The sequence below is a fragment of the Phascolarctos cinereus genome, unplaced genomic scaffold (assembly GCF_003287225.1).
Source record: "Phascolarctos cinereus isolate Bilbo 61053 unplaced genomic scaffold, phaCin_HiC Scaffold_3;HRSCAF=262, whole genome shotgun sequence".
Taxonomy (NCBI): Eukaryota; Metazoa; Chordata; class Mammalia; order Diprotodontia; family Phascolarctidae; genus Phascolarctos; species Phascolarctos cinereus.
Genome location: NW_027555736.1, coordinates 10,469,831 through 10,497,626, shown reverse-complemented (window position 1 = coordinate 10,497,626; position 27,796 = coordinate 10,469,831). Strand labels below are relative to the sequence as shown.

At 39.5% G+C, this 27,796-nt stretch overlaps 1 protein-coding gene across 2 annotated transcripts in view; it reads left to right on the top strand.

The window, feature by feature from the left end:
- Positions 1 to 27,796, top strand: part of ZRANB1 (zinc finger RANBP2-type containing 1) — an 81,205-nt gene that overhangs the window by 29,736 nt on the left and 23,673 nt on the right. The window contains exons 1-3 of one of the 2 annotated variants that reach the window (XM_020973638.2): positions 4,558 to 4,645; positions 17,329 to 17,450; positions 23,980 to 24,167. In XM_020973638.2, the coding sequence (XP_020829297.1) occupies positions 17,441 to 17,450; positions 23,980 to 24,167 (198 nt within the window). In that variant the 5' untranslated portion in view covers positions 4,558 to 4,645; positions 17,329 to 17,440. Of the gene's footprint in view, positions 1 to 3,794; positions 4,646 to 17,328; positions 17,451 to 23,979; positions 24,168 to 27,796 lie in introns of those variants that run through there. The other variant, XM_020973637.2, reaches the window with a different exon arrangement.

Genomic DNA, 27,796 nt, shown 5'->3' with positions numbered 1-27,796 from the left:
AATGCCCTCCTTCTTCTCTTCTCTCTTGGGACTCATAGCTCCCTTCACTACCGAGGGAACTTCCACCTTCTTCAAAAGGCCTTTTCCAGTTACCCAGTCACTCTGGCAAATCCTTTTCTGTATATCCCGTTTCTGTTTTTCTGTGAACATATTGCATTCCCCCCCCCCAACTGAACTGTATAGAAGGCCTGGGAGCAAAGAGTGGCGGATGATTTCTCTGATGGAGGCATTAACCCTCCACTTTGTCATTGTTAGCTATGTATGTTGTGAAATGGAATGAAAGAAACTGAACACTGAAGTCATCATTGTGGCTTTTTGTACCAACTTTCACTAACTTGCTGTGTGATCCTTGGTGAGTGACTTCCCCTTTATGAGGTTTCCTGAAGTATAAGATGATGCTTTTGTAGCTTTGACAGCTTGTTTTTCTGGTACCTGGCTCAGTCACATCTGTAGATGGGTAGATTATGCACTTTTGTGGGAGTTCTCTGTGGTACAATTGGAATTCATTCCCATTCAGTATAGTTTTGGACTGCCTTTCGCTACTCACTTGGTGTGTTTCTTTTTTTTTCTCCTCCATTAATGCAGATAATCAGTTGACCTGTCACTACTCTTATTAATATTCACTATAATCCTAAATCCTACCTATAAATAGATATAATACAGAATTTAAAAACATTGGCATGTCTTAGTTTTGCTAAACTGTTTAGTGAGGTTAACTTTAAATTACAAATACTGTAGGTCATTATTAAGCAAGAAGATATGAATAGGTTTAATCTTAAAGTGGTGGTAAAAGGGAAACTTTTCTATAAATTTAGATTTATTTGGAAGTTTGAAGTAAAACTCAGCTCTGGTTCTCTTTACAGAAGTATCTCTTCCGAGTCCAGAACCATGGAGGGTATCTGTGGTGTGTTTTTGAGAAAATCAGGCTCTGAGCTCACTTGAAGATGTAATCTTGTCTCTGTTGGTATAAAAGTAAGATTTAGAAGTCAGACCAATGCTCATGTTGAAAGCTATAGTTTGGACATTAAAATCTTAAGAGTGGCTATCTTTTAAATCTATTCTGATTGGTTCTGAAGCAGTCTTTTTTAAAATTAATCTTTTTCTCAATTACATGTAAAACAATTTCTAATATTTGCTTTTTAAAACTTTGAATTCCAAGTTCTCTCCCTCCCTCCCCACTCCCTTATTTGTGAAGGCAAGCGGTTTGATTGAGATTATGCATGTATAGTCAGAAGCAGTCTTTTTAATAGTGAATATTTGAGAAATGGGGACATAGGAAAGGGCATGTATTCTCCCATAGTTCTGATTGATACTTGGGAGAGAAAGGTCAGGAAAGAATCCACATTTCTCTGCTTGTCTCTAACTCTAGCTGCTTTCCCAGCCATCAGATGGTGACAGGAGAGGTGACTGACTCCAAGCAGGGATTTAAGAAGCTAGAGATCATAGGTAGGATCACAGATTTAAAACTGTCATCTTGTCCGACTCCCTTCTTTTAGTGAATGCTTCAAGAAGGGTTGTATTGGGTGGCTAGTGTATAACTTCAAGTTGTTGTTACATTTTATAGCTTAAAAAGTTCATTATGTATGTTATATCTGTTCAGTCTTTTTTTTTTTTTTGGCTAAGCAGTAGAATTAAGTGAGTTGCCCAGTGTCTGAGGTCAGATTTGAACTCAGGGCCTCCTGACTCTAGGGCCAGTGCTCTATCCACGGAGCCCCACGTAGCTGCCCCTGTGTTCAGTTTTTTCAAACAGCTTTGTGAGATAGGGTAATGCAAATACTATCCTCATCCTGTTTTACGGATGAGGAAACAACTGAGGCTCATGATTAAGTGATTTGACTAAGTCACATGAAAAGTAACTGGGTATCTGAATCAAGCCCTTTGACTTAAAATGAAGTGCTTTTTTTTGGTTACAAAATTAGTTGTCACTCTCCTTTAAAATGAAATTTTTTTGTTGTTGTGATCCTTTTTTTTTTTAAGAATAATTATGTTACTCAGTTGTTCAAAGATTTGTGATTTTAAAGGTGTTGGAAATTCTCCATTGATGTATATTATAACTACTTGGCAACTTAGTAGACTTGCTGTAGTTTCAATGTTTACTTCATCTTCTTTGATCAACTTGGTGATGGGGTTTTTCTGATTTATCTAACCTAGTTCTTGGACATAGGCCCTTTGTTGTTGTTGTTGTTGTTGTTGTGGACGTAGGGCCTTCTTGTGAAGCCTTTCCAGCTTGGAAGGACCTGCTAGAGTCTGTATTCCCCTTTGAGAACCTAGGATCTTCTCTGGGTCATTATGAAGCACCAGAGTAGGACTTTAGTAAACTGAATGTGTTTTTGGTATACTTATAATTATTTAGACTTAACAGCTGTTTATAGTGGTCATCAGTAGTCTTAGGAAAGTGGCATCAGTTTGATTATCCCAGTGAAAGTCACCTCCCTGTGTGCTCAGTAAGCAGTTCTGTGTCCATGTAAAGGTTAGCTCTCATATACTGAATTTCTTCCTGAGCATAGTTAGGAAGACAGTAGAGGATTAGGGAGCCCTATCTCAGATTTTACAGTTGTACTTAATGAATGGCAGAGAATCACATCTGAACATCAACTGTATCATTTTACAGATGAGACCCATCTTTCTAGCCTGTCTGATTGGAGGAATAGTGAATTATCTATGGTTTCACATTATTTCCCCTTAGCAAGACTCCTAGGTGTGTTAGACAAATAAATGGTTGGTGGATTGAATTGAACTGAAGAAATAATAGAATTGACTCTTATTTTACTTTTTGAAATTTTGGTGTTTGATATAGAACACACTGGATAGCATTTTAATTATTGGGGAAAAAAGGTAGCAGGGACTTTATATACTATCTCATCTATCTTTCCCTGTCTTTTGACCTAACCGGACTTGCGTCTAAGGCTCTTGATTGTCTCTTCTGAAAAGCTTGTGTGTGTGTCTTCATGTGTATCATACTGTCGTTATGTGTATATGTACATATATAATATACAGATGTCTGTGTGCGTACATATGTGTGTATGTATAAATGTATTCTCTTTGGAGTCTACTTTTAATGTCTCTTTACATCAGAAACTGTAGTTTTAGGGAGTTTAATGTTTCTAAAAGAGCTGTAGCATCTATAATTTTTTTATTGTTTCATTATGAACTTTACAAGCAAGTATTTTAGGAATAGCACTTTTGAAAGCACTGGAGGAAGAGCAGAATGCAAAGTGTTCTTGGAAACAAAGGGAATCATCCCGCAGGAGGTCGGTGTATTAGCTTGCTTCTGATCCGGGGAGCTTTTGAAACTGTTGCCCTTTTAAATTATTTCCAAGAGATGTGACCTGTATGCGAAGAAAAGTGAAAAAAGGAATGTCATTTGATAGTTTGGAGACAGGTTTTTATTTGTTCCTAGGCACTGTTTGGGTTTCTAGATCCTTCTTTTCCTCTCTATAATTTCCAGAACATGAATTGGAAATTCAAAATTATGTCTTGGTTGAGAATTGTTCCTCTTTAGCACATTCCCTTTAAAAACCATTCCTTCTTCTGTAGTTTCTAGTGAAAATTCCTGTTCTGTGGACACTTCCTTTCTTCTTCTCTCTGTACTTGTACATAGTTTTTGAAATATAGCTTTTATTACATTTGGGGCCAAAACTTTTCCCTAAATTTCATAACTGAAATGGGGGGTGGCTGATTTTTTATATCAGTTTTATTTTTTTTGAGATACCTATAACTTGTTAATGTCTTTTAAAAGGTGAAATTGTTTTGCAGTTGTTATACTTTAGTAATCATATTCTAATTATTTATAGCTTCCTGCCTGACATAATTCACTTCAAGAAGTGCACAATGTCAGAACGTGGAATTAAGTGGGCTTGTGAGTATTGTACGTATGAAAATTGGCCATCTGCAATCAAGTGTACCATGTGTCGTGCCCAAAGACCAAGTGGAACAATTATTACTGAAGATCCGTTTAAAAGTGGTTCAAGTGATGTGGGTAGAGACTGGGATCCTTCTGTGACTGAAGGAGGAAGTAGCCCTTTGATATGTCCAGATTCCAGTGCGAGACCAAGAGTTAAGTCTTCATACGCTGTGGACAACGCTAATAAGTGGTCGTGCCATATGTGCACATATTTGAACTGGCCAAGAGCAATCAGGTGTACCCAGTGCTTGTCCCAGCGTAGGACCAGGAGTCCCACAGAATCTCCTCAGTCCTCCGGATCAGGCTCAAGGCCAGCCCCTTTTTCAGTTGATCCTTGTGAGGAGTACAATGATAGAAATAAACTGAACACAAGGACGCAGCATTGGACTTGTTCTGTTTGTACATATGAAAACTGGGCCAAGGCTAGAAAGTGTGTGGTTTGTGATCATCCCAGACCTAACAACATTGAAGCTATAGAACTGGCAGAGACAGAAGAGGCGTCTTCACTAATCAATGAACAAGACCGAACTCGGTGGCGAGGAGGCTGCAGTGGAGGGAACAGCCAGAGAAGGTCTCCTCCCACACCTCAGCGGGACTCGGAGATGAACATGGATTTTCAGAGAATTGAATTAGCTGGTGCTGTTGGCAGCAAAGAGGAGCTTGAAGTAGACTTCAAAAAACTAAAGCAAATTAAAAACAGAATGAAAAAGACTGATTGGCTATTCCTCAATGCTTGTGTGGGTAAGTGCCTGTTTCTGCATTATTTGCATGGTTAGAGAGAGAGGGAAGAAAGGGGAAAAGGGAGTAGGCAGGATTTAGAGGGTAGGGGTAGGGAGAAGAGAGACAGAGGGAGAGAGAAGGGGGATTAAACTAGACCTAGACAGTTTTCCCTCGGATCAGTTTTCTTCAGCATTCCTGCCCTCATTAATAACATGCATGTCCTGTTATAATAGTCTGCTTACTGCCTTCACTAGCATGAATGGACCTGGATTTCTGAATCTTTCTCGCTTCACAGCCCCTCCTCTTCAATATTACTTTATTGTAACTCATTTTTAATTCAAATTTATATGCCTTTTCCTGTTGAAGTACAATTTTAAAAAAGGAAAGTTTTTTTTTAAACAAACCAGTATCAGATATGTACCTGTGTTCAAAACTGCTATATTGTTTACTCTAACAAGATGTGACTGTGGAACACCCCAGCTGCAAGTTTGGGAGTGTTTGTAAACAGTCTGAGCATCTTGGGATGATAGAAGCTTTAGTCAGATGTTAAAAATAACCCCAAAATGTGGTTCAGAGATGGTGTATGCATAATGCTGACCTTGAAGATGCTGATGTTAATGTAATAGGAATGTCCTATTGTAAATATTTACAAGCTTGAAGAAGTTACGTTTTTATGGCTATTTGATTCCATAAGATCAAATTCTGATTTGTGCTTTGTTTTTAGTACTTTTCAAAGGCATGTATTGCTCTCAACTACTAGCTCAGAACTGTTAAAGGAAAAAAAATATGAGAGCAGGATTTTCTTCATTATTGATCTTGTGAATTAATTCTTTGTGATGAAATCTCACAACTACAAATACTTGGGTCTTATGAGTTTTATTGGAGTAGATTAGATCTTTGAACTTTATAATGTAAATTGTTTTGGGTAGAGGTGATTACTTTGGAATCCTGTCATTAAAAAAAAAATTGAGCCTCCATTTACTTTGCATGTAAATTAAATTTTTTGCAATGGTATTTTAAATATTAATTCTTTTTCTAAGACTAATTTCTTTATTGTTTAATTCCATGACTATATTTTAAAGAATGGAAGAGATGACATTATTTGTATATGTTGAGCAATACACATCTGAAGATATTTTAGGTTTTTTTATGCCAGTTTTTGACTTGAAAGAATAGACCTTTTCTGTGGGTTTGGGGCACAAAAAGGAGATTAAGGGATGCTTCTTTTCTATTTATCTGTTCTTTTCCCTCATATCATTGAGATATTTTTTCTGTGAAACTTTATAAGGAGACACAGTACTTACAGGTAGGCTTAAAAATACACTGTAAAAACAGGAAGGGAGCTAAAAAGACAATGCCCTTCCCTTTTAATTAATCACATACCTTTTATAATCTTAATAAATCCTCTTAATAGTTGCTATAGATTTTTGCATACTTTAATAAATAAAAGTGTCTCTTAATGTGCATATGGACTTAGAAGCGGAAATTAATTGAACTCTGTAATTGTGTTGTTTCCCCGAAACATGGAAACCAAAAGATGTGCCTGTTTCCTTGACTGGTTCTAGTACCCTGTCAACCTTAAGCGTGTTTTGGTGTTTGTGCTCTTACCAAGACCCATGTCAGGCTCTGTTAATCTTATTTTAGGTTTCGAACCAACTCCAGGATGGTGGGCCAGCCTTTGAATCTGTCGAGCCCCTGCTCAACAGTTTAGCTCAGTGGCTGGTGGTGTCTGTTTTGACCACCTGCTATAGTAGTGTGTTCCGAGCATATCCAAGAAAAAGAACGTAGTTATTATTTAATTGGCACTAACAGTTCAGTCCTGGCCTCAGGTCATTACATAGATACAACATATCTTAATTTCTACCATAATTGGCTTACGCAGAATATGTTAAATAATCATAGTAGTAAAGAAGTCTGAGATGTATATTAGAAAATCCATGTTTATTTCTGTTCTCCTCTTACGTTGCTTTTGTGCTCTATGTTAGGGGTATTGCTTGCTTTTGAGGCAGCCGTAATGTAGGGGAGCACTGTATTTGGAGGACAACCAGAACTTGAATCTCTGTTCCTACTGTTTACCTACGTCACCTTGGGCAGGTCATTTCACTTCTCTAGGCTCCAGTTTCCTCATTTGTTAGACAGGAAACATAATTATATTATCTATTTCCTAGGTCTATCATCTATAAATGGAGCTATTGTTTTATAAAGCCTGTCTCAGATGGAGGGCTGTGGAACTTGTAAATCTAAGACCATGAAAGAAAATTTTGCTAGGTTCCTAGCTAGCCAGCCAGAAATGAGAGACTCATTTGTCCAAGCACCAGCATTTAAGTCAGTGTTCTGAATGAAGACTGCTGGATGCAAATTGCACTTAAGTTTCCAGATGTGTTGTAGAGAGAGACATTTCATGTGGCTGCAGCTGTTTTGTAGGTGTGGGGTTTTTTTTGAGGGGTGGGGCTGGGGCAGAGGGAAGTATGTGTGGTGACAGGCGTCAGAGACACTGTCTCATCAAATATGGTAGAAACTAGATGATTATTATATTTAAGAAAATTAGAGTTTAGACTTAGAGGTTGAGCAGTTTCTTTCCTTTTCACCAAAGAGGTGAAATGTGACTGGAGACCACATTTCTCAAGTACAGGGAAAATTTGTATCCTAGGAGTATCCTAGTTAGGATACAATTGTATCCTAACTTGCCAGCAGGCAAGCTGAAGCTCTCCCTATTTTGCCCTCATGTTAAGTGCCCACTTAAGGTTCTAATAGGGCTTTGAATTTTCCACCCCACTGCACCCAAGATCATAGAAGGATATTTTGAAATGACTTTGAGTTAAGTGTTGAAGCCCAAACTGTATTTCTGTGACAGTGACCCCTGATGGCCATTCCTTTTTGACATGCCTGAATCTGGGTCTTCATTTTCTTGAAGCTCTATTTCTTCATCAACTCCTATAGCAACCTAGCTGACCATCTCAGCTTATACTTTATCTCTTCAGAGCAAGGTAATTTACAGAAGGTATTATCACTTGTAATGGAAAAGGATAGAGCACTTTAACATGACCCCAAACACTAAGCATTCCATGGATATTGTCTTGCTAAATAGTCATGCTCTCACTAATTCCCAGTGTCTCACTTTTGTTTATCATAGAATCATACATTTAAAGCTGAATAGCCTGAAAAACACATTGTTAATGGTGTGTATATTTTTTTCCAGCCTTTAAAATATTTTTGTCTTCTATTTGATTTCCTAGGATTTTTTTTTCTCACAGTGGGCCTTGCTGATTATCTTGGCCAATTTAAAGTGTCACGTTACTTTGATATTTTTAGCAAAATTAAATTTAATCTTCACAGTGTTGAAAGCCGGGATTCTTAACCCCAGGGCCTGTGAGTTTAAGAAAAAAAAATTTTGGGGGACGTATTTTAGTACATAATTGGTTTCCATTATTATCTTAGGTATTCTATTTTATGCATCTAAAAATGTGATTCTGAGAAGCAGTCTGTAGCCTTCACCAGATTGGCAAAGGCTTCCAAGGACACATAAAAAGTTAACAGACCCTCTGTCCTAAGGGATGTTAATAGTGGTTTCATTATACATTGGGAAAATTGATGAATAGAAAGGTTAAGTGACTCCCTTGGAGGCTGTTGGACTTTGTAGGCAGAGATGTGGAGGGGAAGAACAGGAGGGATGTGGGTATTGCAGCTCTCCTGCTAAGCTTTTGTGTGCCTGTCCTCTTCCTTACTGCTCAGCAGTCGAGTTTAGGCTTAGGGCTCCAGTGCCACCTGTAGAGCTGTGAGGTGCACTTGATGCTGCCTTCAACCTCGAGGACATCTGGCACAGCTGCCCCCCGGTACTGCTGCTCCCTGGGGTCTGTCGGCTGTGCTTCTCTCAGTGCTTCATTGCTCTAGGTGCTTGCTTACTTTCTTTTCACTTAATAGTTTTATAAGATTGTGGGTTCCATATTTTTCTCTGTCCCTCCCTCTTCTTCCCCCTCCTCAAGGCAGCAAGCAGTCTGCCATAGGTTATATATGTACAATCCTATTAATCATATCTCCACATCAGTCATGTTATAAATATAACAAGAAGCAGAACAAAAGAGAAAAACCATGTGAAAGCAAAAACCCAACAAAAAAAGTGAAAATAGTATGCTTCTATCTGCATTCAGACCATCAGTTCTTTCTCTGGGTGTGGATAGAATTTTTTATCATGAGTCTTTGGAAATTGTCTTGGATCATTGTATTGCTGAGAAGAGCTGAGTCTATCATAGTTGATCATTGCACAATATTGCTTTTACTGTGTACAGTTTTTTCCTGGTTCTGCTCATTTCACTCAGCATTAGTTCATGTCTTTCCCCATTTTTCTGAAGTCTGCCTGCTCATCATTTCTTATAGCACAATAGTATTCCATTACATTCATACACCACAGCTTGTTCAGCCATTCTTCAGTTGATGGGGATCCCCTCCATTCCCAATTCTTGGCCACCACAGAAAGGGCCACTGTAAATATTTTTGTACATGTGGGTTCTTTTCCCTTTTTTATGATCTCTTTGGGATACAGGCCTAGCAGTGCTGGATCAAAGATTATATAACACACAGTTTGATGACCCTTTGGGCATAGTTCCAAATTGTGTTTCAGAATGATAGATCAGTTCGGAGCTCCACGAACAGTGTATTAATGTTCTAATTTTCCCACATCTTCTCCAACATTTATCATTTTTCTTTTCTGTCATATTAGCCAATTTGGTAGGTGTGAGGTAGTGCCTCAGAATTGTTTTAATTTGCATTTCTCTAATCACTAGTGTTTAGATTAGAGCATTTTTTCATATGACTATAGATAGGTTTAATTTCTTCCTCTGAAAACTGCCTGTTCATATCCTTTGACCGTTTATCAATTGGGGAATGACTTGTATTCTTAGGCATTTGACTCAGTTCTCTACATATTTGAGAAATGAGGCCTTTGACAGAGACCCTGCCTCTAAAGATGGTTTCCCAGCTTTCCTCCTGGGTGCTTTCTGTGTTTGGTTTGCAAGCCTTGCTTGTGATGTCCGTTTTCAGTCTGGCACACTGACTGTGTGCGTGCTTCTTATTGTCACATGTGCATTGTCATATTGGTCTTATCTGCTGAAGTCTTAGTATCTAGTTTTTTGTTATCCTTTTGAATATTAATCATAGCTTTGATCAATCAATAAACATTTATTAAGCATCTACCCAGGGCTGTGCAAAGCCCTAGGGATACAAAAAGAGACAAGAGACAATCCCTGCCTTCAGGCAGCTCATAGTCTAATGGGGAGACAATGTGCAAACAAATATATATGCAAAGGGAGCTATACACAGGGTAAATAGGAAGTAACTAACCGAAGGAAGGCACTAGAATGAAGAGGGACTAGCAAAGTCTTCTTACTGTAGAAGGTAGGAGTTTAGTTGGTACTTAGAGGGAGCCAAAGAGGTCAGTAGTCGTAGCAAAGGAGGACGAGCATTCCAAGCGTAGGACGTAACCAGAGAGAATGTCCGGAGCCTAGAATGGAGGGTCTTGTTCATGGCACAGCCAGGTGGTTGATGTCACTGGATCAGAGAGGATGACGTGATGCTCAATAAGGTCTAAAAAGACTGGAAACGAAGGAGGGGGCTGTTATAAAAGGGTTTTGAATACCAAACTGAGCATTTTGTATTTGATCTTAGATGCAATAGGAAGCTCCTATAGTTTGTTGAGGAGGGTGACATGGTCGGACCTTTAAGAAAATCACTTTGGTGCCTGAATGGAAAAGGATTGTAGTGGGGAGAAACCAGAAGCAGGCTGATACAACAGCAAGCTGCTACAGTAATCCATCTTGTATGTGTTGTTGGAACAGTCAGGTGGCATAGTAGATAGAATGCTGGACCTGAAGGTGGGAAGGCCTGAGTTCAAGTTCAGCCTCAGACACTTAGTAGCTGTGTGACCCTAGCCAAGTCACCTAACCGTGTTTGTGTCAGTTTCTCACCTGCAAAATGAGCTGGAGAAGGAAATGGCAAAACATTCCCATCTCTTTGCTAAGAAAACCCCAAATGGGGTCCCAAAGAGTTGGACATGACTGAAAAAACGACTGAATGTGATATTGATGAAATTATTCTCAAAATTAATGCAGTATGTGATTAGATGGCTGGGGTGGTCTTATTAAGTTGTGCAAATTGCAGTGCTCCTTAGGTCTTGGCTTTATTTGCTGCTTCCAGACTAAATCTACTGAAAGACTCTGAGAATTTCTGATTGGCTAAGCTCTTTCTTGGGCTGATAGAGTAGTAACTGAATCATTTGTTAAAAACCAGGAAAAGAACCTATGCCTTATGTAACTTTTTAGGCTTTGTTATTTATTTTTTTTATCTAATTAGATTTTTCTCCTAAAAAACTGTGCTCCTATGTCTTATTCTTGAAAAGCTGTTGAATTGCCCAGTTGAGACGTCAGGATTATTAGAAAGAGAGGTGCATATGAGTGGAAGGAAAGCACAAAAAAAAAAAAGGAAGCGAAGAATGAGTGTAGTAATTTGAAATCATGTAAAAATGTTGGATGTATTTTCAGAATTCATTTCATCGATGATAACTTGAAATATAGGGCCTAGAACTGTGCTTTCAATGGGTTTACAGACTTTTGGATGAGTGAGCTCCCACTGCTGATGCAGGTGGGCACCTTCTCTGCTTGTTACAGTTCTGGAGAGGCCCAGAGCAGAGAGTAAAGTCACTTGCCCAGGGTCACACAGCTGTTATGTGTCAGGAAGTGAAGCTTGGCCCTCAGTCTTGCTGACTGTGAGATTAGCCCTCTCCTATGTCGTGTTGCCTCTCAGAAATAGAGCAATATTTGAGGGAAATAAGTTATGAGTGGTCTCTTTGCTGTCTGATTCAATAACTGTTACAAGCCTATACAGTTGGATATCATTTCAAATTCTCATTTGAGTTCATTGGCAAGTATCATTTACTCATTATTTGATCACGGGGGAGACCACACATAGAAAAGAAGCTGATGGGGAAGTGCGGGGAAGAGTATCTGGCCAGGGTGGGAATGGGGATAGGATAATGACTAGTCAGCCCTCGGCCTTCTTCCTTAAAGAGAGGACCCTGGCCCCTCACCCTCTCCAGCCACAGGGGTGGAGGAGCCCAAGGGGCAGAGGGTACTGAGAAACTGTGAGCTTCAGAGTTGAATTTCTGGAGACCTGGGGAAGTCCTCACCTAAACTTGGTGTCTTAATATCTTCAGGCCGGGAAGGTGGGGAGGCTGGTGGTGCTTGACTGTTCTTCCCCCCCCCCCCTTTTAAAATTTATTTTTTTTTTTATTTATTTTTCCATGTGCTTTTGAGTTGAAAATTTTTCTCCCTTTTTCTCCCCCCCACCCTCCCCAAGACGGCGCACAATCTGACATAGGCTTTACATTTACATACCCATTAAACATATTTTCACATTAGTGAAGTTGTAAGTAAAAATTAAAACCAACAGGAGGAACCATCAGAAAGATGAAACAAAACTCAACAGAAGGTAAAAATAAGTGAGAGCGATTCGACTTGCATAGTTCTTTCGTTGGATGTGGACAGCATTTTCCATCCCGAGGCCTCTGGAGGTGTCTTAGATCCCTGTAATGCTGAGAAGGGTTCAGTTTAACAATCTTAGTCATTGCATAACATGGCTGTTATCGTGTACAAAGTCCTCTTGGTTCTGCTCACTTCACTCAGCATCAGACCATATAAGTCTGTCCAGGTTTTTCTGAAGTCAGCCTGTTTATCATTTCTTATAGCACAGTAGTATTCCATTACATTCATATACCACAACTTGCTCAGCCATTCCCCAATGGGTGGGCACCCTCTCAATTTCCAATTCTTTGCCACCACAAAAAGAGCTGCTCTGAATATTTTTGTACATGTGGGTCCTTTTCCCATTTGTTTGATCTCTTTGGGATATAGCCCTAGAAGTGCTATTGCTGGATCCAAGGGTATGCACATTTTTGTAGCCCTTTGGGCATAGTTCCAAATTGTTCTCCAGAATGGCTGGATCATTTCACAACTCCACCAACAATGTATTAGTGTTCCAATTTTCCCACATCTTCTCCAACATTTATCATTTTCCTGTTTTGTCATGTTGGCCAATCTGATAGGTGTGATGTGGTACCTCAGAGTTGACTGTTCTTTAATGCGGTATGTGATTTTCTCCTGGCCTTGGTACTTTCACTCTCCTACCATACCCTCAAATTTATTTGGGTTATTTTCAGAATTTGTCCTTTTGGGAATCTATACCTTGTTCTACATCTTGGCAGTTTTTGGTACATTAGATCTTAAATTATGAAATTTAGGATACATAAAACATCACCAACAAGAAGCCTTTCCTAACCTTACCCTAATAGCAATGCCTTGCATCTGTTATTATTTCCTATTTATCCTATATGTGGCTTGCTTTGTATGAATTTGTTTGTGTGTTATCTCTTCCGTTAGATTGTGAACTCCTAGAGGACAGAGACTCTGTTTGACCTCTTTTTGTATTCTCAGTGCTTAGCACAGTGTCTGACACATAGTAGGTGCTTAAATTTTTTTGGGGGGGGTTGACATAGAAAGTTTTTAATGTTCCTCAAAAATTTTCTTTAATGTGTTCATGTGTGAAAACCTTGGGGCTCTATCTTCCCTTTCTCTTAGTCTGTTGTGCCTGTTGCTAGTATGAATTTTGGGGGATGTGAGTGAGAAAACCAACTAATGTTCCATGGAAAATGTTAACTGATATGACATGTTCAGATTACATTGACAGCAAATTATGTGTAAGCTGGCTGTGCGCTGCCTTTGAAAAAGAATCTCGATGTTCAGTAAAGATGCGATTTTTCTGTAATAAATATTGGCAGTGTAGCTTCAAAGAAAAACAAGCTTTTAGTGTATGGGCAGTTTCATGTATGTCTTTAGTTAACTTGATGTTATTACTATATATGTATGCGTATATATATGTTTGTATACGTACACACACAATTTTTATTATTTTAGTATTCAGATTTTTAAGTGACCAAAACACTCATCACATTCACATACATAGAACTTTAAAAAATTCTGAATACTAACATAATACAAATAGCTAATAGTCGCCATTTACATAGCCCTTCCTATATGTATCAAGCACTGTGCTAACTGCTTGACATTATTATCTCATTTGATCCTTACAACTGCCATGGAAAGTAGGTGTTACTATGTTATCATTTTACAGAACAGGAAACCAAGGCAAACATTAAATGACTTGCCCAAGGGTTACATAGCTAGAAAGTGCATGAGACTGGATTTGAACTCAGGTCTTCCTGATTTCAGGTCCAGTGCTGTCTCCACTGCCCCATGTAGCACAGTTCATAAATACCTCCTTCCTGCCCTAGGTATATAATCTTCTGGTAGCTCAGCCTAAAGGTATACACTCCACTGAACATTTTTTACTTATTTTTATTCCAACTTAAAACAAGGTTTCCCTGTGTGGTATATGTCTCATCAGATTTGAAATGACACCTGGAACCACAAATGGTTTCTCTCTGTGCTAAGAATCTTCGGCAAACCATCTGTGAGGGACCAGCATATGTTTTTGTTCTCCATTCCTTCCACATTATTTAATTGTAAAGTTGTTAAGCCTTCCATCCTATGAAGCTTTTTGGGAGAACTCACTATATAGTTTCCCAGTTAAACTAAGGGGAAAATGAGTCTGTAGAAATCATCTTGCCTCTTAAGGACTTCATGTTGTTTTCTTTTAAGACTGTGCTGTCAGCCGAGGTGTGCTGCAAATAATGGGCTGGCCTTACTATATAGCAAGGTGATGGGGACTGGGTAAATAACCTGCAGAAGAAGGCATACACTTGGCAGCTCCCCGATAGTCTTTGGGTTGGAGTTTTTAGTTTCTAGCCTTTTCAGAGTAGGCTGGGACTTGGGTGTTGGTTTCTGAAAGTTTTTTTTTTAAAGGCTAAATTCTAATCTGCTTAAAATTTTCTTTTTTAATGTCTCACTCTTACAGCACCGAGCCCCCCCCCCCGCCCCTATCTCCCTTTCCTTCATAGGACAATTTTGTCGGTGATCCCTTCAGATCAAATCTTTTGCCAAAGAACTTTGGGAGGAGGAAGTTTACTTGATGATATTCTAGTATTCTTTATAGGGGCTCAAAAGATGCCATGTCTAATGACAATCAGAAGATTAAAAATAAAGTCAATTTAGCAGCAGCTGTTTTTTAAGCCATTCCGGTGTCAAGTACTAGAAGGTGTGATGGAATTACAAAGAGACATGAAAGTGAAACTGTCATAGCCTTTAAGGACTTTACATTGTACTTATTGGCTCCTTTCTTCTGGCTAACACAAGGGCATGCAGATGGGTGGATAAGAGTTCTGGGCCTGGAGTCAGGAAGAGTCCTCTTTCTGAGTTCAAACTTGGCCTCAGACAGTTGATAGCTGTGTGACCCTGGGCAAATCACTTAGCCCTGTTTGCCTTGGTTTCCTCATCTATAAAATGAGTGGAGAAGGAAATAGCAAAGCACTTGAGTGTCTTTGCCAAGAATACCCCGCAGGAGGTCATGAAGAGTTGTACATGACTGAAAACAACACCACCACCACCAACAAGCCAGGGCAGCTGGAGGCGTTTTGGAAGTTGTGCTGGATTCAGAGTTTAGAGGGTCTTGGGTTCAAAATATATTTCTGTCAATTAATACCTGTATGACCACAGGCAAGGAATTTAGGCCTATGTGACCATGAAACTAACCTTCTTCCAAACAATTCAAAATGAGGTACTTGGCCTAGATGACCTTAAAGAAGGCCCCTTCCAGTTTAGTAATCCTGTGCTGTGACACCTAGAATGACCTCGGGCACCTCTGGGCTACATTGGAGGAGTTGAACTAATTTTCCTTCTAACATTGATCCTACTTGATTTAGAGGAATAGGAATCTATGTTTCTCCTTTTAAATTTTAGCATGATAAATACTCAAAACAAGTTTCTAACTATGAGAACTTCACAATCCAGCAAATGAAGTTTTTGCTCAAAAGACAGCATGGTTGATGGGAAATCTACAGTTAATGAAAAATATTTTTATCAATAATTATTCTTCAGATATGAATTATGGAAGACATTTCTGTGTTTTAATGACATTTTCCCATTTTCGCTTCTCCTCAAATATTCAATTGAATGTTGGTGATCTTTTGTTTTTTGTTATTCAGTCGTTTTCAGTTGTGTCCAACTCTGTGAAGCTATTTGGGGTTTGTTTTTTTTTTGTCAAGGATACTGGAGTGGTTTGCCATTTCCTTCTCCAGCTCATTTTACAATGAAGAAATTTAGGCCAATGGGGTTAAGTGACTTGCCCAGGGTCACATAGCCGTTAAGTGTCTGAGGCCAGATTTGAACTCAGGAAGGTGAATCTTCCAGATTCTAGGCCCGGTGCTCTGTCCACTGCAGCCCCTAGCTGCCCTACTCTTTTAGTAGATTTAATGATATCAAGATTTATGTCATCACAAGCAATTATAGGTGTACATTTCTGATATCTTACAGAGTTATCATTGTTTTTCTTGTTGGAGTCTTTTCCTTTTATCTTTCTTTAAAAGCGCATATCAAATCAAAGTGCTTTTTGTATCATTGAAGATTTTGCCATGTTGACCTGAATAGTTTTTTCCTGAAAATAAGGCAGTATCGAGGCAGCTAGGTGGCACACTGGATGGAGCACCATCCCTGAAGTCTGGAGGACCTGAGTTCAAATTTGACCTCAGACCAAACACTTGACACTTAGTAGCTGTGTGACTGTGGGCAAGTCACTTAACCCCAATTGCCTAAAAATAAAATAAAATGTTTTTAGAAAATAAGGCAGTATCCTTATAACCAAGTCAGAAGGAAAAATGTAGAAGGACATTGAAATAATGATCTTGATGATAGGGCGCTCTGGTTTTATTCAAACCAGATATGTTTCACATTGCTATGCTGAGAACACTCTGATGAGTGACATATAAGGAGGTGAGAACTAAAAAAAATCTGTGTATTTGGTACAGTCAGTTTTGATTAAAAAACTTTAAGGGGAGATCTCCCTGCCTTTCATTCTTCCTCTTTTCAAAACAGATGTTTAAAAAATAGTTTGTACAATTATTACGTAATATTTCTTTTGAAATTTGACTGGAATTAGACTAGAATCCCTTCATAATTGGGGTTTTTAGCTGCTTTCAGCTTGGAATATGAATGTCTTTATACTTGGTATTTAGGGTCATTTTTAATGCATTCTCATTCCAGTAGCAGACAGGGATGAGTTTAACTTAGTAAAGTCTCTTCTTGCCATTGGACTATATGAAAACTGAAAGTGAGAAGTGAATTTATAGTGCTTTGCTCTGTTTCTAGGTTTGAAACTTCTTATGCTATTTTTCAAGTTTGCTTTAAAAATAAGAAACTTCTGTTGCTGTTTAATATTTTAAAATAACCTTTAAAAGTTTTTTTTTTAAACAGCCTTTTAAAAAAATCATTCTGAATGTGCCTCGGTAAATTTAACCTGAGGCAGCAGCCTGTTTTATCTGAATCATAGCTGAGTAGCAGCGGCACACACAAAAAAGGGACAACTGGATAGTATTGATTTATCTCCCAGTTTAACATGGAAAGAGTTGGTTGGATAGACAAAGAACTACGCTTGGAGAAAAGGCATCCCAGGGACATAGCCGCTACATCTGATTCTGTCTGCTACCTACTAACCATGTGAAAGGACATTCTGGACATTACCACTTAAAACTAACTTTTCTTTTCAAGGGTTCCTGAAATTGTGCCCGCTGACTCCAGGCCCACCTTGGCCCCACAGCATAAAGCATGCTGTGATGTCACAGCTACCATAGAACTCCAGTGTAAGGTTGAGCTGGCCCACATGGGCACAGGTAAGTCCTAGATTTTTTTTACCATTTGGCATTCTTTTCAAAGTTAGTTACCATGACAATTTTATGCCATAAAGGAAAAACAAAAGAACCCACAAAACTTTGAAAATTGTGCCATATATGGGGGAAAAAATGTGTTACTTAAAACACCTGTGAGCCAGCTCCATGTTCTACGGAGTTCCATAGTAGCTGTGGTCTGAGTGGAGTCTTCTGTCAATGTGACTTCTGACCTCAAGAGAATCATCATGACTGGGAAATAAGGCCTAGTTTATAAACCAGTCAAGCACAAGAAGCTTTCTTGTTAGTCTGTGCTGAAAGGTTGTCATGTCAAGTGGGGAAAGTCTGTGGTTTCTAATAGTGGAGCTTTCCGTGTATCCTATTTCACTCATAATGATGGTTTGTTTTTTTCAGTTCTAGTAAATGCTGAAAAATTTCTCTAGTTAACATGGGCTAATAATGCTGCTTGGTTCACACATTGTAATATCTATACATTTAAATTCTGAAAGTTACCAGTCATCCTTCAGGCTGCTTTTATGTGACCTCTTTTTTTTTTTTTGCTTGAGAGTTCAAATTGCTTTTAATTACGACCCACCCCTTCTCCCCCCAACTTTTTCTCCCAGTATCCTTGGGAGGTAGGTAGGGGAAGGTATATGTAATGGAAATTTCAGTATCTGTGTTAAAATTTCAAAATAGGGAAGTTTTTCAAGAAAGAAGAAAAGATGTTTCTTGGATTGAATTTAAGGTTTTGGTGACCTAGAAAATATATATGGGCCATTTTTACTCTCTCACCAGAACTTTTCAGTGTCTTTTGAGTAACTTTTTGCTTTTTGAAAGTAGACCTCAAAAAATATCTGTACTTGTCTGTGAGATTCTGTGACCTGATTAGAAGTAATCTTTTAGTATAGAAATTGGAAATATTGGTTTTTGGAGGAGCATTGCAAGATCATGTTATTACATTCAGTATCATTTTTTTCCTCTACAAACTAGGAGTGGCTAGGCTAACATAATGAAATATAGCATTTAAAAAATAATGAAGAAAATGTCGTTAAAGTTTTTCCAAACTCTAGTAAGTAGCTTGATTGTATAATACACAAAATGTGCCCAGACCTTCTGCATTGGTTCTAACAGGACTTGACCTTGTTTGATGGACTGAAGACTGAATTTTGACAAATTGTTCATTGAGTTAGTATGTAGTCATAGGTGACACTAAAACAGAAAACTGATAATGTAAAGCAATACTTTGTTTGGCTTTGGAATTTGTTTCTGTAGCTTTGTATGTGCTTTTTGTATGTTGTATCTCTTTTGTTCTGGAGTGGTTATAAAATCATAAATGTGTCTAAAGACCTGACTCAGGTGCTTTAGCTTCCCTCTTCTGCTCACCCGCCTCATTTTTCACCTCCTGTACTTTTCGTGTCGTTTGGTCATGGACAAGATCCTCCGCCATACTGATGTGCAGCCTTGATGAGAGTCACAGAGGCTGAACTTAGTTCTTTTCCTGTTGTTTTCCCCGGCTCCTGTCCTGTTAAAATCACTAGTAAAACAGAATGGGAACTATGTAAGCCAGAGTCCTAAAACCATATTTATCGTCCCATTGTCATGCTTGTAGGCCTTTTTTATTTTTACTTTTTGATGGTGGTGGGGGAATGTTTCTTTTTTTTCTTTTTCTTTTTTCTTTTGCATGCACATGGTCATTGGTACGTATGTCTTTGAAATAAGGTCATAGACATGAATGCCAAGTTATTAAAAGCTTAGTTACTAAGTGAGAAATAATCAAGGTGTCTCTTAGGACCTGACTGATAGTGATTAACAAGAGCCGTAACAAACCAGAAACACTTAAGGAGGAGATCCACCAGGAAAGGAAAGTGGACAAGAAAAAATGCCAGTTTTCTGACTTTCTGTGTTGGCTTGCCTGGTGGCCTTTTTATTACCTCTGATAAAACGGTAGTCATATCATGTGTGGTGTTTTTCATTGGAGCAGAGTGAGGATTTGCAAGATTTTTGAGTTTTCCTGTTGTTTCCTGAAGTGTGCTTAATATTTCCTAAGTAGTAGAAAGAAGTCTGCTAAGTCTAATGAAGCTGTAATGGAGAACTGTAATCTAAGTATGATATAGTAAAACTTTATTAATTTGGAATTAATCATAAATAATCACTGTCAGCTGGAGTTTGATTTTTTGTTTTGGAAAAAGGTCTTTCTAAGGAAATACTAATAAAGAGATATTAGTAGTGATGATTTTGGAGGGGCTGTGGTGGTAGGGGTGTAATATTTAGACTGCTTTAAATTCAACAGATATTTTAAGCATCTGCCCAGGATAGCGTACAGTGATAAAACTTGAAGTTATTCCGATGGAACAAGAGATGTTGCCTGTGCCCTTAAAGACCTAGTCAGCTGCTTTAAAGCACTCTTAAAAAAACAGTATTAGTGCTGAGGTACAAACTGTTGATGTGCTAATTAAATTCTCAACAATTTCTTAAGCAAGTTGAGGTGGACTCGTGGAGTTCTTTAGGGACTTGAAAGTAATAAAACTGAATTTTTGCAAAATTAAGTAATTTTTTCCACTAGAGGCATATTTTATACTTCTTCTATTTGAGGAGCTCTTAACCTGCAGCCCGAGAACTTGTTTTTAAAAATATTTCGATCATTGTATTTCATTATAATTGGCTTCCTTCATAATCGCATGTTCTTTATTTTAGGCGTTTCAAAACGTAATTCTGAGAAGGGGCCACAGACATCACCATACTGCCAGAAAAGCCCATGATCCAAAACCAAAAAGGTTCACAATCTCAGTGTCTAGACCTTCTTCCTGTATTCCAAATAGGATATTTGAGTAAGAGTTGAGACCTTAGCCTTTGGAGCAAAAGGCGACTTTAGAGATAATTTAGTATATCTTCTCCCTTTTACAGGGAATATTTACTAAAATACCTTATTAGGAAAGCCTTCAATTTTAGAATCATTTGTTATAATATTGGGGTTCTTAACTTTTGTTATGTCATGGACCCCTTGGACAGACTGGTGAAGCCTGTGGATCCTTTCTTGGAAACATGTTTTTTAATGCAGATCATAAATATGTAGGATGACGAAGGAAACTAATTACGTTGAACTATAACAGAAATGGAAAATAGAAGAAAAATAGAAAATGGGGGGGGGAATGTTTATGGACCCCAGCTTAAGAACTCCTAGTTTAAAGATACAGTCTTATTGACAATCTTCTGAGAAGTATGACCTACTGATAGAACTCTGGGCTTTGAGTTCCTGCCTCTTATAACACCTTGGCTGTATGACTGTGGGCAAATCATTTTAGCCTCTCTGAACCTCTGTTTCCTTATTTGTAAAATAGAGATAATATAGTACCTCTCTCCTCAAAGATATTGGGAGACTCCAGTGAAATAATTGATATAAATCTGTAAATATTATGTAAGAGTTGATCATCATTGCTATAGCAATGATCAGATGTACTACTTACTTATAATTAGGTATGTGGAAGATTGGGACGTGGTACTGACCTAGTCTGAAAGTAAAAACAAAACAACAAACAAACCACAATCTATATTGTGGGTGAGTTCATCAGTCTAGAATATAGAGAGAGCCCCTCGTTGTGAAAAATCACTGGGTGTTTGGCATTTTGCAGTATTTAAAACATAGATACAAACAAACTGTAGGACAAAGCCTAAAAAAAGTAAAATTATTATTAATAAAAGTAAAAATATTAGCTTTTCTAGTATTTTGTTTAAAGAGTTGGGAAACTTCAACGGTCTTTAGTACAGTAACAGTCTTTATTTAATATATTTGTGGTTGGTCATTACAGATGTTTTCCTGGATAGATTTAAAGAATGATGCACTTCACACAGTGCCTGATGCAGAAATTCTGTATTAGCCATGTTGGGGGGGAAAAAGCAAAAAAAAAAAGTATGCTTCAATCTGCATTCAGAGTTAATCAGTTCTCTCTTTGGAGGTGGATAACATTTTCCTTCATGGGTTGTTTGTAATTGTCTTGTTCAGTGTTGCTAAGTCTTTCAGTTAATCATAATTATAATTATAATATTGCTGTTACTATGTAGAATGTCCTCCTGGTTCTGCTTACTTCGTTTTGCATCAGTTTATATAAGTCTTCCCAGGTTTTTCTGAAATCATCTCCCTTGTCATTTCTTTTAGCACATTAGTATTCTATCACAATCATATACCACAGTTTGTTCAGCCATTCCCCAGTTAATAGATATCTCTTCGATGTCTAATTCTTTGACATCACAAACCTATTCTTTTATCTTTTTGGAATAGAGACCTACTTAGTAGTTAGTGTTATTGCTGGGTCAAAGTTCACACACAGTTTTATAGCATTTTGGGCATAGTTCCAAGTCATTCTCTAGAATGGTTGGACCAGTTCACAACTCCACCAACAGTGCATTAATAGACCTCTTTTTCATTTGTTCATTTATTTATTTATTTTTTTGGTAGTTGGGGTTAAGTGACTTGCCAGGGTCACACAGCTAGTAAGTGTGTCAGGTGTTTGGTCTGAGGCCGGATTTGAACTCAGGTACTCCTGACTTCAAGGCTGGTGCTCTGGCCGGTGCTCCCTCCATCCACTGCGCCACCTAGCTGCCCCCTCTTTTTCCACAGCCCCTCCAGCACTTGTCATTTTCCTTTCTGTCATGGTAGCCAATTTGATAGGTGTGAGGTGCACTGCAGAGTTGTTTTAATTTGCATTTCTAGAGCTTTTTTCCATGTGACTATTGATAACTTTGATTTCTTATTTTGAAGATTAAATGTTTATATCCTTTGATCATTTATCAGCTGGGAATAGCTCTTATTTTTATAAATTTGACTCAATTCTCTATATATATTTGAGAAAGGAGGACTTTATTAGAGAAACTTGCTGTAAGATTTTTTCCCTGGTTTCTTGCTTTCTTTTAAATTTTGGTAGCATTGGTTTTGTTTGTATAAAACCTTTAATTTCATGTAATCAACATTATCTATTTTGCTTCTGTGATTCTTTCTGTTTCTTGTTTGGTCCTAAACTGTTCCCTTATTCACAGTTTTGTCAGGTAAATTTTTCCATGATCCCCTAATTTACTTATGATGATACCCTTTATGTCGAATTTTTTTAACCACTTTGGCCTTATTTTGGTATACGGTATTGATCAATTGATTATTGATAACATGCAAAGTTCAGTAGAAGAAACTGGAATAGAGAAGATGCAGGGAGGACACGATGATAAGAGCTGTTTCAAGTCGTAGAAGGTCTGTCATGTCATGGAGGGATCAGACTCATTCTCTTTGGCCTCACAGGAAAGAACCAGAGACAATGGTTAAAAATTACAGAGAGGCCATTTTAGGCTTTTTTTCTTGTCCGGGAAAAACTTACTAAGATCTGTTTCAAATTGGAATGGACTCCGTGGAGCTCCCTTGTTGGCTTATGGTATAGTGGGGGTTCCTTTGTGTGTGGGTTGGACTAGGATGGTCACTGAGTTCTATGAGTTTCTCTTTCTAGCTGGTACTTTGTAGACCTTAGTTAATGCCATTAGCATCATTTTATGTATCAATTTGAAGTTAGCCTACACCTTTGTTCTGGGTGGTGAATAGTGAGTGTTATCTCACACGTGACAAATGAATGTTGATTCTGTTACTCATGCCAGGTGGACTCCAGGAGGATTGGGGGCTGTGCCCTTAGTACCTCTCTCCCATTCCGCCCTTTCCCCGGTTGTAATAGATTTAAGTGAGGCTTTTTGGCTTTCATTTTCACTTTGGAAATAGTTTAGAAAGTCAGTGATTTTTTTATTTTTGGCCATATCTTTCTCATTGGCGTTTGAAGCAAAAATTCACCCTACTTGTCTCAGACAAAAACAAAACCAAATAAAACAAAAACCCCACCCCAAACAAAAGCAACTTCAGAATACTACTGAAGACACAATAAAGTCAGCATTTATTTTGGCCCAGCTTCAAAAGGGAAGTGTCAAGGCAGTGACAACGTTTTTTAAACCTGAAGCAAAGCTTCTTCCAGATCAGTGAGTTGGACCAATGATTTCATTGGTTGCTTGGCCAAGCCACACTCAGATCTTTGCTCTGTAGGCTTCGTGGTGTTGGTCCCTGCACCACCAGCCCTACTCCAGCAGCCACTGTGACGTTTTACATTCACTCCGTCAATACACAGTTGTTAGGGTGCTGGCTGTGTGCCAGGCCCTGTGCTAAACCTGCGGTTACCCAGGCAGGTAAAATGGAGTCCCTGCTTTTGAGAAGTTCCTGTTCTTACACTATATTAGATACGTCTAAATCTTGCTGGAGCTTAGGCTCAGCCCTAAATGGGGAAGGTGAGTATGTAGCCAAAAAATCTTACTTTTATAGATTACTTCCCATTTTTATGCTTACCTCTACAGTCTTTTACTCCTTAGGAATATAACTGATGGCCTAAACCAGAGTTCAGAGAGGATTGGGGGGGGGTGGGGGTGGGGATCGGGGAACGGGGACTTAGCATTGACATAAATGACACAGATTCTTTGCCTTCTTAAAAAAATACAATTAATCAGATTTTTTTTTTTTTAGGAGTTGTAGAGGGTGATTTAGCTGCTATAGAAGCATATAAGTCATCAGGTGGAGATATTGCACGGCAGCTTACTGCTGATGAAGTCCGTTTACTGAATCGCCCATCTGCCTTTGATGTTGGGTACACTCTGGTACATTTGGCAATACGTTTTCAGAGGCAAGATATGCTAGCAATATTGCTTACAGAGGTAAGTAGGAACTTTGATATTTGGGGTTTGTATTCTTTGTATACCATAATCTTCAAAGAATTAAAGTTACAGGTAACCCAAAGGTTAGCCTGTGTATAATGGTGGCAAGTAGGTGGCACCATTTTTCAAATGATGCCCTCCCTGTTCACAAGAAATGAAGTTAGGACTGGATCCTCTTGGATTAGATGTATGATCAAAATCAGAAATATCGGATCAGGGTGATGGGCCTATCATGTTGCCAGAAGGGGAAGGCTTACAGAACTATAGCCTGATCACTTCAGTGGGATCCATGAAATGTAAAAGAAATGGGGGAAGGAAGGTGTTGAGCAAGCTGGGTGCTAGGGCACCTTGGGAGAGTCGTAAGAGGCAGTTCAGAGCCGGAGTGTCTCTTTGTCAGCAAGCACTCATCTGGGCGCTCAGTGTGTACCACACTCTGTGCTACAAAGCCCGAAACGTTCCTGCACTCAAGGAACTCGGTCTGATGGGGAGCCAGCATGAAGAGAACTGTGTACACACATGGTATCTGTGGGCCTACTTGGAAGTACTTTCAGAAGGAAGGAACTAGCCTGGCCAGGACTCGGGTAAGGCTTTTTGTGGAAGGCAGGATTTTATCTGAGATTTGGCAGGAAGCCAGGAAAGCCTAAAAGTGGAGACACAGGGGCGGGGGGTGGAGGCCTGGAGGCCTGGAGAGACGGGGGCAGCCGGCAAAAATCCCTGGAGTTGGGAGATGGATGAGCAAGGACACCAGGGAAGTTGAATTGTAGGGTAGCTGCTGGAGGGGGAGTAAAGCATAAGAAGATGGCACAGAGAGCAGCAGAGAGGGCTGGGAAGGGCTTTCAGTGTCCTGGAGGTGATGGGGAGCCCCTGGAGTTATTGAGTAGGGGGGTGGATGATCAGACTTGCACTTTAGGACAAGGTAGAAGGGAGAGATGTGAGGCAGGCAGACCCAGCAGCAGCTGTTGCAGTAGTCGAGGTGTGAAGTGAGAGGGACCTGCACCAGGCTGGTGACTGTGTCAGGTGAGAGAAGGTGGGGCAGGGCAGGGGAGTGTTAGAGATGTCGCACAGGTGAAGTTGACAGGCCTTGGCAACAGCTTGGATCTGGGGAGTGAGAGAGAGTGAGGAGGCCAGGGTGACTTTTAGGTTGGGAGCCTGCGTGCCGGCGGGGGGAGAGTGCTGCTCATGATAGCAATAGGGAAGTTGAGACCGTGGAAGGGTTTGGTGGGGAATGATGATTCTTTTGGTTTTGGGCATGTTGAGTTGAAGCTGTCAGTGGGACATCCAGTTTGAGACTCCAGTAGGCAGTGGGAGGTGCGAGTCTGGAGGTTAGTATTGGGCAGAGTACTGAGAGTCATCAGCTCAGCATAGAGACGGTAACTGAATCCTTGGGAGCCAATGAGATCGCCAGTTGGAGTTATGTAGAGGGAGAAGAGAAGGCCCCTGACAGAACCTTGAAGGACACCTATGGTTATAGGGAGCCATCTGTAGGAGGATCTGGCAAAGGAGACAGAGAAGGAGTGGTCAGATACGTAGGAGGAGAACTACGGGGAGAGTAGAGTCATATGAAACCTTAGAAAGGAGAGAGTGTTGAGGAGAAGAGGGCCCTCAGCTATGTCAGAGGCTGCTAAGAGGTCCAGAAGGACAAGGAATGAGAAACGACCTGCAGAGGTTGTGGGCTGTCGTAGTGGTCATCCTGCTCATCAATTAAGTACCAATGCAGACATTCTTTTTTTTTTTTTTGTGAGCTGGTTGGGGTTAAGTGACTTGCCCAGGGTCACACAGCTAGTAAGTTTCAAGTGTCTGAGGTCGGATTTGAACTCGGGTCCTCCTGACTCCAGGGCTGGTGCTCTATCCACTGCACCACCTAGCTGCCCCTCAATGCAGACATTCTTGAGCACAGTTTTAAGTATGATTATAGGATAGCTCTTAGTTTAAATCCTGTAATCAGCTTTTCCAAACATGTCTTCTTTCTCATCCTCTTCTCTTTGGCACCAGACTTGATGTCCTAGCATTAAAGGGGGGAGAGAGAGAGAGAGAGAGAGAGAGAGAGAGAGAGAGAGAGAGAGAGAGAGAGAGAGAGAGAGAGAGAGAGAGAGAGAGAGAGAGAGAGAGAGAGAGAGAGAGAGAGACAGAAACAGAGAGAGAGACAGAAACAGAGAGAGAGAGAGAGAGAGAGGGGGGGGGGGAGGAGAGAGAGAGAGAGAGAGAGAGAGAGAGAGAGAGAGAGAGAGAGAGAGGAGAGAGTGAGTGAGTGTGAATGAGCGAGCACTCAGCTAGTCCTGGCTCTCTCTCATGCACCTAACAAGCAATGAGGCAGTAAGTGTCCTGGGGCACTTGTCATTTCTTTCCCTGTTTAAGTGCCCGCTGTGGGCAGCTCCCTGTGCATGCGGGGGGAGTTATGGCAGGAAGAGCTAGAAGGGACCCAAAAGGTCATCTCATCTAACTCCATTTTACACCTGAAAAATTTGAGACCTAGAGAAGAGACTTAAGTGCTTTGTTCAAGGTCGCAGAGATTGTAAGTGGCAGATGTTGTGGAATTTGACCCTTTTACAGCGTGTTTTTCAACCATATTATGATTCCTTAAGACGTGGTCCTTATTGTCATTAAAAAGATACTTGACCTTTGAATTTTCACATTCCTCTTCTATAAGCAGGGGATCAGTTTGTATTCTCTTCCTCAGAGAATCGTCATGAGGGAAGATGTTTCTAGCCCTCAGAGTGCTATATTAATGTGAAGTTATTGTTGTAAGAGGCAGCAGCAGTATGTAATATTTAGAGAAACAGTCTCTTTCTAGTAGCATGTTGCTGTTGGGTAGTCACAGTTCTTTTAATGACCCCAAGTTCCTTTCTGAAATAGAGGCGTGGCATTCTCTCTCTTTCTTTCTCCAAATATATATTTATATATTTGTGTATATGTCTATATATTTAATACGTGTATGTGTATGTGTGTTTATATTTTAAACACCAGTAGTCTTCTGGTTATGATACAATTTCAAGCCATGGAGTAGCAGAGTCTCCAAGAATTAAAGTTGAGGGTCACCGTAAGGACAATGGAGAGTTTAAATAGTCATTCAGTAAATATTTATTAAGTTCCTACTATATACTGGGCAGTGTGCTAAGCACTGGGGATACAAAAAGAAGCAAAGACTATCCCTGCCCTCAAGGAGCTTACGATTTAATGGGGGAGACTTTCGTTGTTGTTCAGTCATGTGCAACTCTTTGTAAGCCCATTTGAGGTTTTCTTGGCAGGGATACTACAGTGATTTGCCATTTCCTTCTCCAGCTCATTTTACAAATGAGGAAACTGAGGCAAACGAGATGAAGTGACTTGCCCAGGTTCAGATAGTTAGTAAATGTCTGAAGTGGGATTTGAACTCAGGAAGAGGAGCGATTCCAAACCCATTGCTTTATGCACTGCGCCACCTAAATGCTGGGGGGGGAGGGAAACTTCACACACACACACACACACACACACACACACACACACACACACACACACACATACACACACACATACTATATATATGTGTATGTGTGTGTGTGTATATAATCACATATATAGCTTTATACAGAATAAATAGGAAATAATTAATAGAAGGAAGGCTTCCTATAGAAGATGGGATTTTAGTTGGG